The following is a 14,101-nucleotide window of genomic DNA, read 5'->3' on the forward strand; positions in this document are numbered from 1 at the left end:
CTTATATATAAGATGACTTTTAATTAATTAGTTAATAGGAAAAATCTTTATGTTAACAATCTACAAAACTAAACTTTTTCTATAATTGTAGAAATTTTTTATTTTATTAATTGAGAAGTGAACGAAACGGTAATTAAATAAGAAACAAATAATTCATGTTTTAAATTAAATAAAAATAAAATCATATTAAATGAATATATTTGATTTTGTTATTCTATTTTATTAGAATATTGTAGTCTCTGTTGACTATTTTTCACCAGCTGGAAGTTGTAGCAACTAGGAACTAAATAGAAATTGATAGAAGACAAAAAAAAAAGTAAATGGTATTTGATGGGGAGTGCATAGCAGAACAAAACCCTTTTATTTATTAAAAAACAAAATGGTTACATAGCATACAACAATTTTGACGAGTGGGTTGGTGATGAATAGGACTCGACTCAGAAGACCAAGTGAGGGAGACACTGTTCTCCGTTTCACTCTCACCAACCCCAAGGGTGGGTTGTTCGTTTATCAAATACTTCATTTCAAAATTATAATGTAAAACTTTTATTATATATATATATATATATATATATATATATATATTAAAGAATTACATAATAAATTTTAGTTTAATTATATTTTTAATCGTTTTTAATTATCATTTCTCAAATTTCGTCCTTAATTTTTATTTTTGTGAATTTGGTTTTTTATCATTTAAATTGTACAATTTTGTAATTTTTGTTCTGTTCATTAAGTTTGATATCCAATATTTTTTTATTTTACATCAACATTAACACTCTGTAGAATTAATCGTTCTGTATTTCAACTGAAATTTATAACAAAAAAATGTTTTTATTTATTTTATAAAGCTTTTTCAGAAAAAAAATAACAACAAAAACAAGTTTTCATTGCATTATGAAAGACTATTGTGTATAATGAATGAAATGATGAATGGTGAATTTACACCCCTAACGTGTTCCATCAAAGATATTTTTGTCAAAAAAAAAAAATTGAAAATTTGAAGGTGAACTTACAAAAACTGAATGAGAATAACAGTTCACTAGGGAGAGATTGGCATGTTACGTTTTACGTGTGGTCGCCCTTTCCATAACGAATTTATAATATATAGACAAGTTTTGAAAGTCAATTATATATATGAAAAAAAAAACAATTATTAATGTCTAAAGTTGTCAAACTTCCTAACAAATTCAGCATTTTTAAATTATTTTGTAGGTCCTTTTTCCATAAGGAACTTATATAGACAAGTTTTTTTTATACTCGGCATATAGACAAGTTTTGAAAGTCAAAATAAAATAAGTAGGCATTTTTAGATTAACTAGAGATTAAAACAAAACACTTTTTAACAACTTGCCAAAAGAAGCTTAAAAAGGTATTAATCACCAATTTACCATGCAACAAACTATCCATGTCAACATTTCTTAATGAACAAAACACGGCCATCCAAACACTCAAATGCTAAGAGTGAATCTGCAAGTGAAACAAATTATACAAGTAGTATACACTAGCATCTATGGTTGATATGATCAAACATTGAATTTAACCATGTGGCAGTGCAAAACTAAATTGTCAAATAGTTATTACAAGTTCACAAAATTCTTTGATCTATGTTGCTTCTTCACTTAAAATCCCAAATTCCCAATCGAAGGATATTTAACCTTTTTCTTATTCATGACATGGAATGCTCTCAACCAAAACCAGAAGGCAAAAAAAATCAAAAGTTCTAGATAAGCTCTTTAGCTGCAGCAACAACAGCTTCCTTAGTGATACCAAATTCTTTGTATATTCTTCCAGCTGGAGCACTAGCTCCAAAACGATCAATGCCTATTGCTTTTCCCTTTGCTCCAACAATTTTCTCCCACCCAAATGTTGATCCTGCCTCAATGCTAACTCTGGCTGAAACAGCAGCAGGGAAAACACTCTCCTTGTAGGCTTCTGATTGCTCATCAAAAAGTTCCCAAGAAACAAGGGAAACAACTCTAACAGCCTTCCCTTCCTTCCTTAGGTCATCAGCAGCTTTGGCAGCGATTTCCAATTCCGAACCAGTTCCGATCAAAATGACATCAGGCTTGTTGCCAGTGGAGTTGTCCGAAATGGTGTAACCACCCTTTTCAACTCCTTCAATGGAAGTTCCGGGAAGCTGGGGCAGTTTTTGCCTGGATAGGGCAAGAATGGAGGGTCTCTTCCTGTTGAGCACGGCCACTTTGTATGCTCCGGCTGTTTCGTTACCGTCGGCGGGACGAAGCATCAAAATGTTTGGCATTGCCCGGAAGCTTGCTAGGTGCTCAATAGGCTGGTGGGTTGGCCCATCTTCTCCAAGTCCTATTGAATCATGGGTCATGACATAAATAACCCCAGCCTCAGACAGCGCAGAAAGCCTTATGGCACCTCTCATGTAGTCAGTGAATACAAAGAAGGTTGCACAATATGGAATCAGTCCAGGGCTGTGAAGAGCAATGCCGTTGCAGATAGCTCCCATTCCGTGTTCTCTAACACCGAATCTAACATTACGCTCTGCTGGAGTATCCTTTTGGAAGTCCCCGAACATTTTGAGCAAGGTCATGTTGGAAGAAGCAAGATCTGCACTGCCACCAAGCAGACCGGGAAGAACCTTTGCAAGGGCATTAAGGTTTGTTTGAGACAGGTTTCTGGTGGCATCCGCTGGGCTCTCTGGAGTGTATGTCTGAAATCAAATTGGAAGCCAGGTTTTAATATTTGGAATAGCTTTTTGAAGCCCCATACTACCAAATCAAACTGAAATCATGATCAACTTTGGATAGTATGTAATCCAAACCTTGAAAAGTTACAAACATGTAAGAAAAACCTGTGAGTTTAGAATTTACTCACCGGAAGTGCTTTCTCCCAACCAGCAGGGAATTCACCATTGATAATAGATTTCAATTCTGCAGCTTCCTCCTTGTATTTCTTTTCATACTCAGCAAACTTAGCATTCCACTCAGCTTCAAGTGCAGCACCCTCAGGGGTGTGGCGACTCCAATGCCTGGGGACAGACAAGCAATTCTTATTCAGTATCATTATAAACCTCAGCAGTGTCACAGGAAAAAAGAAATCTCTAAACCCATCATCCATACTTTTTGACATCCTCAGGCACGTGGAATGGCTCATGTGACCATCCAAGGTTCTGCCTGGTGGCATCAACTTCTTTGGCACCCAGTGCACTTCCATGCACACTGTAGGAGTTAGCCTTGTTAGGAGAACCATAACCAATGGTTGTTGTGACCTGTGAAATGATAGAGTTAGCAAAAGACAAACCAGCTACACTTAATAAACTGACCCATAATTTACTATTTTGATTTCCCACCTATAACTTCCAGTTTCTCAAATGAGGTACTACAATGCAATGCAGTCTTTAGTAACATATCATGTTTATAACCTTAGTTTAAAAGAATCCCTATAAATCATGACAGATTATGATTGTTATGGTAACTACAAGCCAGAAATCTATGCATATCATTGCCACAATTAGTAAACTAACCTTGATTAATGTGGGTTTGTCTTTGACGGCTTTTGCTTCCTTAATGGCAGCACGAATATCATCATAGCCATTATTTCCATTCTTTACCCAAATAACATGCCACCCAAGTCCCTCAAAACGACTATCAACACTCTCGGTGAACGCAATCTCTGTGTTACCATCAATAGAAATATGATTGTCATCATAAAATGCTATCAGCTTCCCCAGTCCCCAGTGGCCAGCAAGTGAGCATGCTTCATTTGCAATTCCCTCCATTTGACAACCATCACCCAGAATAGCATACCTGCATAAAACAAACGCCATTAGCAAAACACCAACAACTAAAGTCTTGCAAGTTGTGTATGATTTAGTTATTTTTACGTGTAATGGTCAACAATCTCATTGTCAGGCTTGTTGTATCTTGCAGCCAAGTGCTTCTCTGCAAGGGCCAAACCAACAGCATTGGCAATCCCCTGACCAAGAGGACCTACAAAAATAGCAATAATGGATAAATAAATAAACAATAAAAATAAAAAATAAAAAGAATTACTATTCTATTATACAAACTCTAACTCATATCAAACCTGTTGTAACTTCAATTCCCGGAGTCTCAAAATTCTCAGGGTGTCCCGGAGTTCTGCTCCCCCATTGGCGAAATTCCCTCAAATCCTCTTCCTAAAAGAGTCAACCCCCCAAACACAACAACTTCACTTCAGTCTTTGATCAAGATATGCACAAACTCATCACACTTACCACGTACATATCAAAAACAACATCAGTTAAAACAAACACAAACCCATTAAAAAAATTTACATGGTTAACTAATCAGAAATCCTACTAGGTATAACCTCCAAGATAGTTACTATAAAATTCAACAAACTTTCGATACACGACAATTTGTGATTAAAAGGCGGTACAAAAATCCTTTACACAGGTAATTTATTTAAATTAAATTAAAATCAAATTCAGCATCCCCCTAACACAACAACTTCACTTCATTCAGACTTTGATCAAGATATGCACAAACTCATCACACTTTCCAGAAACATATGAAAAACATGCAGTTAAAAACAAAAACAAACCCATAAAAAAAACTTGCACTATTAACCGATCAGAGATCATGCTAGGTTTGACTTTCAACATAGTCATTATAAAAGTCAACAAACTTTTCCGTACAAGACAATCTATGATCTGTGATCAAATGCCAGTATAAAAACCCTCAACACAAACTCACCACCGCCACCAAACCCAACAACTTCACTTGAGTATTTGATCAAAATATGCACAAACTCATCACACTTCCCACAAACATCATGCAGTAAAAGAACAATCACAACCCGATTTAAAAAAAAAAAAAACTTTTCAAATTAGTGTGCTCAGATCCAAGCCAAACACTGAAACACGTACCCATCAACCCAAAACCCCAAAAGCACAAAACTTTAACAGATCCAAGCCACCCCACATGGATTTCAAGTCCCTACCTTGACGCTATCGAACCCAGCGAGGTGCAGAAGCGCGTACTGAAGCATGCACCCGTGCCCAGCGGAGAGAACGAAGCGATCGCGGTTGAACCAGAAAGGGTTCTTAGGGTTATACTTCATGGTTTCATCATATAGCACGTGACCCATCGGAGCACATCCCATGGGGAGCCCCGGGTGACCCGAATTCGCCTTCTCGACGGCGTCGATGGCGAGGAAGCGGATCGTGTTGACGGATTTTTCGACCAGCGCGGCGTCCGCGGTTGCCTTCTCGACGGTTTTGACGGAGGCGGCGGCGCGGATGGAGGTGGTGAGGCGGCGGCGGAGGGAGAGGGCGGGTGGGGTAGGGCGGAGAGTGGGGGTGAGGCGGAGGGAGGAGGAGGAGGAGGAGGGGAGAGAGGTGGTGGTGGGGCGGAGGAGGGCTTGGGAGAGAGAGATAGAGGAAGTGGAAGAAGCCATGGTTGAGACTGGAGAGAGAAAGAGAGAGAGAGAGTAGTGAAGGGAGGAGCATTGTGGAGTTGGTTGAGGAGCTTTGGTTTTGTAGGTGGTGCTTGTTGAGCTTGTCGCCTACAGAGAACTGGAACAGTGTGAGAAAAGGAAAAATATTATTATTTTGTCCTTGTTGTTGCAAAATTTTTATTAATTTTGGGGTTGGTGGCATCTTGCATGGGACAGCTTTTTAGTAGTATTTTATTTTGGATAAAATACATTATTTGGTCTTTATTTTAAGTTTTAGTTCCCTTTTTTTTTTTTTTTACCAAAATACTATGTTTGGATTATTCTTTTAAGAATTTAATTGGTATGGATTCACATTATAAATTTTGTTTACATCATTAATTGCAAAATTTCATATCTTTAAAATGTTTTTTTCATATCTATAAAAATAAAAAATAATATTAAAGTGTTTATAATAATTCGTTCACCCTACTTAATCAAATTAATTAATTAGACTCCTTGACATCTTTAGAATGGTTTAAATTTATTTTAACTATTTTAAAACCCACGCATGTCATGAATGAATTGCGATTTTCAACTCAACTTTATACCACTAAAAATATATAACAATTAAACTCAAAGTTTAAAATATATTTTTGCAAATTTCAATATCAAATTGAATTCTAATGCACTAAACGTAGATGTATAATAAATAGTGGTACTCTAGTGGTTGTAATAAATTATATAATGTATGATAAAAGAATGATAGAAGTATATTATCTAACACACTTCACTTAATACACATTTTATTATTAGTTGAAATATATTTAAAATTATAAAATAATGAATCGTGATAAATAATCATTAAATAAGATACAAAATTCATAATTTTGTGTGACAAAAAAATTCAATCGATAACAAAATATATATTCAAAATAATATGTCAGAAGATAGTATATTACTAGTATTTTTTTCAGGAGAAAAAATGTTTAGAAACTAAAGCATACTATGTTCACTTATAACTCTAGTTGGTTCCAAAGAGGGTTGGGAAAAAAGATTGGATGAATTTTGGTTAGATATTTTGTTTTGTTAAGAGGAGGAGAACGTTTCTCTCCCAAAAAATAAAGGAAGAGAAGGAAGAAATTTCAAGGGAGGGAAGAGAAATAGTTTTTGTTATATATGAGGAGGAGATAAATTTATAAAATAATTTACTTTTATATTCTTATTACTTTTAATTTCAAAACATAAGTGATTTAATTATGTATGTTTCACATAACTTAATTTTAGGAATTGCTGTAGTGAGACCAACTAATGGGAGACTAAAATGATTAATAGTTTATAATTTCATGGATTATTTTATTATTTTTATTTATAATCTATTTGACCAACCATTATAATTTTAAGGAATAAATTAATTGATGTTTAAATGTTTTATTATTTTACTATTTAATTATTTTTAAGGATTAATTTAACTGACAATTATAATATTAAGGATCAGTAGTTTAGCAAAAATTACTTTAAGGAGTTATAAACATCAACCTAAAAAGATTATTTTATTAATTAAGTGATGCATTTAATATATATGTAAAATTGTTTAATTCAGAAAAATAGAACCAACAAACTAAATAAAAAAAACGCAACTAGACATACAAAAAAAAAACCGTACCCGTGGGTACGGGTCCCAATTCATCTCGATTTTGATGGATAATACTCGAGTTGATCGGGTATGAATTTGGGTTTGGGTTTTCCCTGTTAACTAAAAATCAGGTACTGGGTATGGAATTACTACATCCGTCTCAACCCCAAACCCGGACCCGCCCCCGCCACTTAAAATTTTTAGAATTTTTGCATAATTTAATCAAAAGACCTAGAATTGTTATTACTTGTTAATTTTATTTTAGAATTTTTACATAATTTAATATTCTTTTCTTAATGATTTTTGTAGACACATGCGCTATAATTAATTTATTGGCATATAAGTAGTTAAAAATAAATGTTTAACAATCAATTTATTTTTTCTAAAATTAAATTTTTAATATTTTCTTTTAAAAAAATTATTTTTCTAAGTTGAATCGGGTTTAGAACGGGGTTGAGATACCGAATACCCGACGAATATGGGGATGTGATAATAAATTTTAACCCGTCAAGTGTGGGATACGAGTATGGAAACATGTTGGGGAGTCGGGGTTGGAAATTGGGAAAACAATATCAGTCCCCACCCCGCCCTATTACCATGTTTAAACCAATCAAGTACCAACAAGAATCCCGCTTATTTGGAATGGAATATTTTACCATAAATACAAGCATTATTTTACGTTTAAAAAAGGTACTAATAAAAAACCTATAAAAATTCATCCCTATTAGATATGTAATTAAAGTATTTTATTTTAATAATTTTGACAATATTCACCTTTTGGACTATACTCTTAGGGTGTGAGTTTTTTTTTTCTTCTTTTCACCGTATTATTAATAAGAAGTATTTATTGTTAGAAGAATTGATTTTCCACATGAGAAAGTGAATGAATATTCTCATCTCAATATAATCTATTTCATACTTAAGGTCAAGATGAATTATGAATCACTTGATTAAAAAACATAAATTGTTATTACCAATTGTATCAATGAGTGTTGGTATTACGAGATATATTGTACCACTATATTAATTAATCATCTAGTGGTGATTCATCTCCATCAAGGAGAAGGTGAGTATTTTTCTCTAAACATAATTTATTTGATACTTAAGACTAAAATTTAAATGTTAAATCATTTAATTAAGTGATACAAACTATTTCTTGTTGTGTCAATCAATATTGATCATGTAAGATACGTTGTGTCATTTTAATTCTTATATAAAGTCCGTTCATTTTTTTTGGTAAAATTCAATTATTAATTGACTCTACTAACATTTGAGAGTGGAATTTAATTAAAATATACTAAAAATGTAAATATTTTTTATACTCTTGTCTAATTATACAATTATCATAAATAATAAGATAATTAACTTTAATTGTAATTATTTTAAAAAGTATACATAAAATTATTTTAATTTATTAATAATTTACAAATATTTGCATACTAAAACAGTATATAAAAATCAAACTGTCTAATATCTTTTTACTTATAACTTTTATTTTACTAACTCTGTATGCGTTTTGGAAGCTCACAAAAATATTTGGGGTTGCCCTGCACGTGCCACGCGGTGACTGCCTAACCGGTGATGTTAGGTAATGGTGGTTTTTTTTTTTTACCAATATAGTATTTTTTATATAAAAAAAACTATTTACCTATCTAAAATATATAAATAAAACTATTTTATCATTGTTCCGGTGATTTAGGAGACTCTGACCCACGATTTTTTTTTAATCAATGCATGTAAAAATATTTCAACAGCAAAATAAATGCAATCCCTTGCACTTAGCAGCCTTTGCTCCACACGTGGCCCATGAGAGCCACAAAGGTCAGTAACTCAGTATAACCAACCCTTCATCTTAGCACTTTATGCCCTTTAACCTTTCCAACGACCACTGTTACATTGATGGATAGTGCAAAGAAAATAATAAAGTATAACATCATGATTAAATTTTGGTTTCTATTTGGATATGGCTTAATTTTGAAGCAACTAGTATAAAATTGTGGCTTTACATATCTTTTAATTTGATATTCTTATAAGTCTAACTATAACAATTGTTAAAAGAAAAAAAATAATCACAAGTGATCCCATTACGATATGATAATATAAAAATTTTGCACTAATGGAGCATTCAGACTCATTTTTATCACAAATCTTATATTCTTTAATATCAAAGTATACATTTTGCTGATATATTTGAATTGAATGGAAAAAGATAGACTTTGAATCAACCTACTACAATCTTGACGACTGTCTACTCCAGAAGTTGATGTTTCTTGACGATTGAGACTCCACAAATTGATGTTTCCTATGCCTCTATGCTCAACAATTATGTAATTTTGTCCCTAAATGATTTAATATCATAAATAAAATAGGTTCGTAGTATCTGAACTACATCCCTTGAACCCTTCCTTTCAAAGGGCAAACAAAGTCCTATGAATGTAAAATAAATAAAATAAAATTCAAGAAAAGAAATGAGTGACGTATCATGACACATTGATTCATCATTAATTTTCATTTTTTTATTTAAAATTTTTAATTTTCATTTTCATATCACCACCGGCAGGAGTAATTTCCATGTACTAGTTTGTGCAAAGACATACAACCGTTGATTCAATGGCAATATCAGAGGATAGAGCATTCATCATATTTACAATCTTATTTATTTTAAACGTTAAATTACTAAATAAGTCTCTTAACTATTTGAGAATTCTTAAATAGACCTCTAAACTAAATTGTTTTACTTTGGATCCTTAAACTAAAAAAGTACTACCCTTAGAGTTAATTTATGACACCTTAAAACTGTCAAAAAATGACAATTTATTTAAAAACCTTATTCAAAAAATTACAAAATCAAAGACACGATTAAAAAAAAAATTAGAAAACCTATTTGAAAATCACCAAATAGTTTAGGGACCTTCTTAATAACTTAACCTATTTTAAAAAGAGTACATAATTCAGCATGTGAATTCAGTGAGGTTAAAATTATTCTGTAATCGGTATAGTTTTTTCAAATATCAAGTAAATCCAAGGAAAAACTTTAGAGTAAGTACATCTCTAATATGTATGTACTTTAAGGGTGAATACCCCCTTATATGTGTTCACTTTAAGACAAACTCAATTAAGATGAGCTTTATATATAAACCAAACCAAAACTCACTGTACTTTGAGGCTACACAAAGCAAGGATTGTAGGAAAGCCAAAAAAGGAAGCATGTGGTATAATCTTGTTATGTCCATAAATTTGATAAAGAAATAAGCAAAAATGGTGAGGTAAGGCTGAGTTATAGACTATCTTCCTACTCAAAATCTCACATCATCTTGATTCGTTTGCAGCTTGAAGTAGAATTGCGTATCCCTCTAGTTGTCACAGAATATGGAGCTGATGCTGATTTCAGAGAAGGGGACTTGTCGATAAATGCGTGTCGTTCGTTGCCATTCCAAAACAAGATTATCCTATTTGTGCATGAATGCGACCAACTATCTCCTGTTTCAGCATTATAACGTATAAACAACAAACTTCTTTAATCAAGGGATAAAAAGATATTGGACTTACAAGCTAAAAAGTGCAAGCAAGATGTGCAAGATGAAATAACACTTACCTAGTGCAAGGGTCAATTGAAATGAACCTTCAATATGCTTGGTTGTTACTTGATTGAACATAACAACCTGCCAGAAAATCTAATTAGTTCAACATAACATGACATTTACAATTGAAAATTATGGAAGACAAAACAAGATAATAGATAAAGCAAAACAGTTCCACAGTAAAGTGCTCAATGGAATTAGTCTAATTCCCTAGGTTCAGACACATATACATTCTACCCTCGGATTGCAAGGGATTCATCGACACATGGCACCAAATAGGTGGATAATAACAGAATTCCACAACTAACTCATCTTATATATAAACAAGTAACTTTTCATTGTTTTATTTTTTATATTCTCTCACTTAATTCAAACACCTTATTTGAACTATCAACAAAATTGGCGTTAAAGTGTCTTTGCAAGTATTACACTTGATCCAAAGTCCAAACAAATTGCATCAACATGATTTGGCTGCTAATGCTATCAATGACTAGTTCAGTGCAAAACACCACTGGCAAGTAGAATAAATTGATTCTTACAGCCAAACGGAATTTTTTTGCAAGCTTCATCAACTTCAAAGCCATTTCACTGAGTAATCGAGTTCTGAGAGCCATATCATCAAAGTCTTGGCGGAAGTGGAAAGTAACACTGTCAACAATGAGGATCTTTACCTGGAATTATGTATTTAAAAACAGATCACTATGAATTAGTTAAGATGTAACAAAACAACAGCGTTAAAAGCAAAAGGAAAGAAAGTCAATGCATGAGTACTGCCATTGTCTACAATCCAATACAATGTATGATGTCAAGGATCATCTTCAATATGTTAGCTGGAAAAAAAAATTCAATAGATCAAATACTATACTTACATCTTTATTCTCTGTGATGAATTTGTCCAAGTAATTTATCAAAGCAATTTGCTCAGTGTAGCTGCAAACACGAAAATAGAATATATTTTCTAAGATATTATTAGGGTGCATTTTAACATCACAAGCTTGAAAATCCTTATGAAAGTGCCGGCTGTATTCTGCCATATCTTCTATGCATGCTTCAGCAATTTGTAGAACACGTTCAACCATAAAGCTTCCTTCTGTGTCTGAGTATCACATTGGCACAATAAGTGCAATCAATGATATGCATCAAATGTTGAATGAGTATTAGAATCTAATAAAGGCTCTTACCGATGTATATTGCCTTCCCACCTAGGCCACCATATTCTTGTGGAATCTGAACATTTACCGCAAGTTGAATCCTGCAAACATAAACACCACTTATTACTACAAATAACCAAAATATTTGACAACTTCGGATGGAAAAGAACAATAGCAACATGATATAGAAAATTGGGATGACAAAAAATACCCAATTTGTGTTTTACCAATGCCTGGAACTCCACCTAAAAGGAAGAAAGAATTATATATTGCAACGAGGAAAGGGAAGAAAGAAAGCAAACTGCAAGGATCCATGCATGCCGCAAATCAAGTAATGTATATTTCATTTGAAGACACGATTATGGATTTCATACTCTTAAGAGAAGCCAAACAGTACTAACCTATTTCAGTGACTTCTTTGCACTTAATTCCTCCACCAAGGATGTTATCCAGATCTGCACAAGATGTGGTAATGTAAGAAGAAAACTTTTCATCATTGAGCATATCCCAGGCAGTCTGACCACCTGAATGATACAAAAACACAAAATGGAAAAAGCAAACAAAAAAAAAAAAAGTTACTCGTAATGCTTGAGGGAATCATGCTTCGTACAATATGCTTGACTGAATGTATGAATTCAATTCATATCATACAAAAGAAAGTAATACATCAATCACAAGAGAAGGTCAGATTTCAAGTAAAACCAAACCACTTATTGCCAGATAAATAGGATGCCTATTTACTTTTTCATTGAGCCTAGCCACTTGATAGCTCTTTGACTTCCCCCAATCAATAATCTTCACATACTACTATGCAGGAGAAATGGAGAATCAATTGGCTTGCCATATATGATGGTTGTGAATTCAATAATAGTGTCCTTAATAATTCGTCTATAGATATTCCCCGTCAGCATTATTCACATGGAAGGATTCACAAATTTATATCAATGAAAGCTATTGCTTTTGGCTTCTCAGTTTTCCCAAAATTTCATAAACTTGGTTTCTAAGACATATCGCATCCCAACTTGAGTATTTTGGGAACAACTAAAGCCTTATCCCACTAGGAGATCGGCTATCTCGATCATATGACACCAGGACCACACATAACTTTCAACTGCACAACCCAAGAACACACATAATTGATAGCATAGGAGCTTTCCCCATCCTTAACCCCTTGAAACATTACCTTAAATATAAATTCAAGAGAAAAGGTTGACCAAATCCAATGTAGTCCTTATCAATTCAGTAATCCAAAGAAGTCATGGAAACAGAAGGGTTGTGGTCTTTTAAAATCAGCATGCACCATTTATACATAACATAAAAGTTAGAAATTCTTATCACTACCCAAAAGAAGAGTAAATGATCATTTTGGTCCCTGAAAATGGTAGGTGTTGTCACATTAGTCCCTGAAACAAAATAATGTTAAACAAGTCCCTAGAATGTCAAATAAGGCTTTGTTTGTATACGTGTTCTGCACATTGAACGCCCCGAGAGCTTGCTCTCAGAAAAATTGCGTTCAACGTGCATTGCAACGGGAGAATGGCTTTAACCAAACACACACTAAGTCCCTAAACTTAACTAATCACTATCATTTTAGTTCCTAAACTTAACTACTTGCAATCATTTTAGTCCCTAAATATACGTTAGTATTATCACTTTAGTCCCACCTTTTTTTAAAAAAAAATAAAATTAGACTAATGTGATTCGATTTACACTTTCAGGGATTCTTTTTTTTTTAAAATAAATAATTCTTCAATTCAGACTTCAGAGACTAATGTGTAATGTGATAGCACCCTACAAGTTCACGGACCAAAATGACCTTTAAGAATAACTAAATACCCAAATTGGAACCAACACAACACATACCACCAACAACAGCAGTGTGAGACCCATTCGGTCTCTCCAAAGCACTAGGTTTGCTTGCAAGATTCAGAATTTCCGTGGCTTCACTCTCAGAAACATCAATATCTGTCAAAGTGAGATAATGGGTAGGTGAAAAAAAGAGGAACTTTTGAACATATATGCATACCCAATTGGAAAATGAAAGAAGGGTTGAGAATTGAAACTGGAATGGAAAACCTCGAGCAAGGTGGGTGGGGGAGGCACGAGCAATGGCATCGAGAGTGGTGTAACCAGCAGCCAAGAGTTTTCCTCTCTTTGAAGCTGAGATTGGAAGCATACCCACTTCCATGCTTCACACTCTCTCACTCTCTAACCTTCCACCATGTTTCTTCTTCTTCTTCTTTGGCAAATTCTCACTTCTTATGTTCACAAAAAAAAGCTCAATAATACTCAATCAAAATTAACATCAATGATGATTTGTTTCTTCAAGGAGGAGGGTCGACTCA

At 33.5% G+C, this 14,101-nt stretch overlaps 2 protein-coding genes across 3 annotated transcripts; both read right to left on the minus strand.

The window, feature by feature from the left end:
* Window positions 1-1,386: 1,386 nt before the first annotated feature.
* Window positions 1,387-5,459, minus strand: LOC114405890 (transketolase, chloroplastic). The gene is made up of 7 exons (XM_028368407.1): window positions 4,957-5,459; window positions 4,060-4,150; window positions 3,857-3,962; window positions 3,497-3,779; window positions 3,093-3,241; window positions 2,848-3,001; window positions 1,387-2,683 (listed from the first exon to the last, which is right to left on the minus strand). The coding sequence occupies exons 1-7, from the start codon at window positions 5,410-5,412 to the stop codon at window positions 1,724-1,726; spliced, it is 2,199 nt and encodes a 732-aa protein (XP_028224208.1). The 5' UTR covers window positions 5,413-5,459; the 3' UTR covers window positions 1,387-1,723.
* Window positions 5,460-10,040: 4,581 nt separating this feature from the next.
* Window positions 10,041-14,101, minus strand: LOC114405892 (DNA repair protein RAD51 homolog 3). 2 transcript variants are annotated; one of them, XM_028368408.1, is made up of 9 exons: window positions 13,833-14,101; window positions 13,620-13,721; window positions 12,158-12,280; window positions 11,968-12,001; window positions 11,787-11,857; window positions 11,475-11,701; window positions 11,145-11,276; window positions 10,620-10,686; window positions 10,041-10,504 (listed from the first exon to the last, which is right to left on the minus strand). In XM_028368408.1, exons 1-9 carry the CDS (start codon window positions 13,942-13,944, stop codon window positions 10,329-10,331), a joined length of 1,044 nt encoding a protein of 347 aa, XP_028224209.1. In that variant the 5' UTR covers window positions 13,945-14,101; the 3' UTR covers window positions 10,041-10,328. The 2 variants fall into 2 exon arrangements, with proteins under 2 accessions (XP_028224209.1, XP_028224210.1); XM_028368409.1 differs by having other exon boundaries at window positions 10,119-10,504; window positions 12,158-12,211.

Source organism: Glycine soja, chromosome 3, assembly GCF_004193775.1.
Source record: "Glycine soja cultivar W05 chromosome 3, ASM419377v2, whole genome shotgun sequence".
Lineage (NCBI taxonomy): Eukaryota > Viridiplantae > Streptophyta > Magnoliopsida > Fabales > Fabaceae > Glycine > Glycine soja.

What these genes read in the sequence shown, in the direction of transcription:
- LOC114405890 (XM_028368407.1), bottom strand. Translation starts at nt 5,412, where the DNA reads ATGGCTTCTTCCACTTCCTCTATCTCTCTCTCCCAAGCCCTCCTCCGC. An exon ending in GGGAATTGAAGTTACAACAG is followed by an intron (nt 3,963 to 4,059) that starts GTTTGATATGAG and finishes CTATTTTTGTAG; the next exon opens with GTCCTCTTGGTCAGGGGATT. An exon ending in GTTGGGAGAAAGCACTTCCG is followed by an intron (nt 2,684 to 2,847) that starts GTGAGTAAATTC and finishes ATTTGATTTCAG; the next exon opens with ACATACACTCCAGAGAGCCC.
- LOC114405892 (XM_028368408.1), bottom strand. Translation starts at nt 13,944, where the DNA reads ATGGAAGTGGGTATGCTTCCAATCTCAGCTTCAAAGAGAGGAAAACTC. An exon ending in CCCCACCCACCTTGCTCGAG is followed by an intron (nt 13,722 to 13,832) that starts GTTTTCCATTCC and finishes TCACTTTGACAG; the next exon opens with ATATTGATGTTTCTGAGAGT. An exon ending in CAAAAAAATTCCGTTTGGCT is followed by an intron (nt 10,687 to 11,144) that starts GTAAGAATCAAT and finishes ATTTTCTGGCAG; the next exon opens with GTTGTTATGTTCAATCAAGT.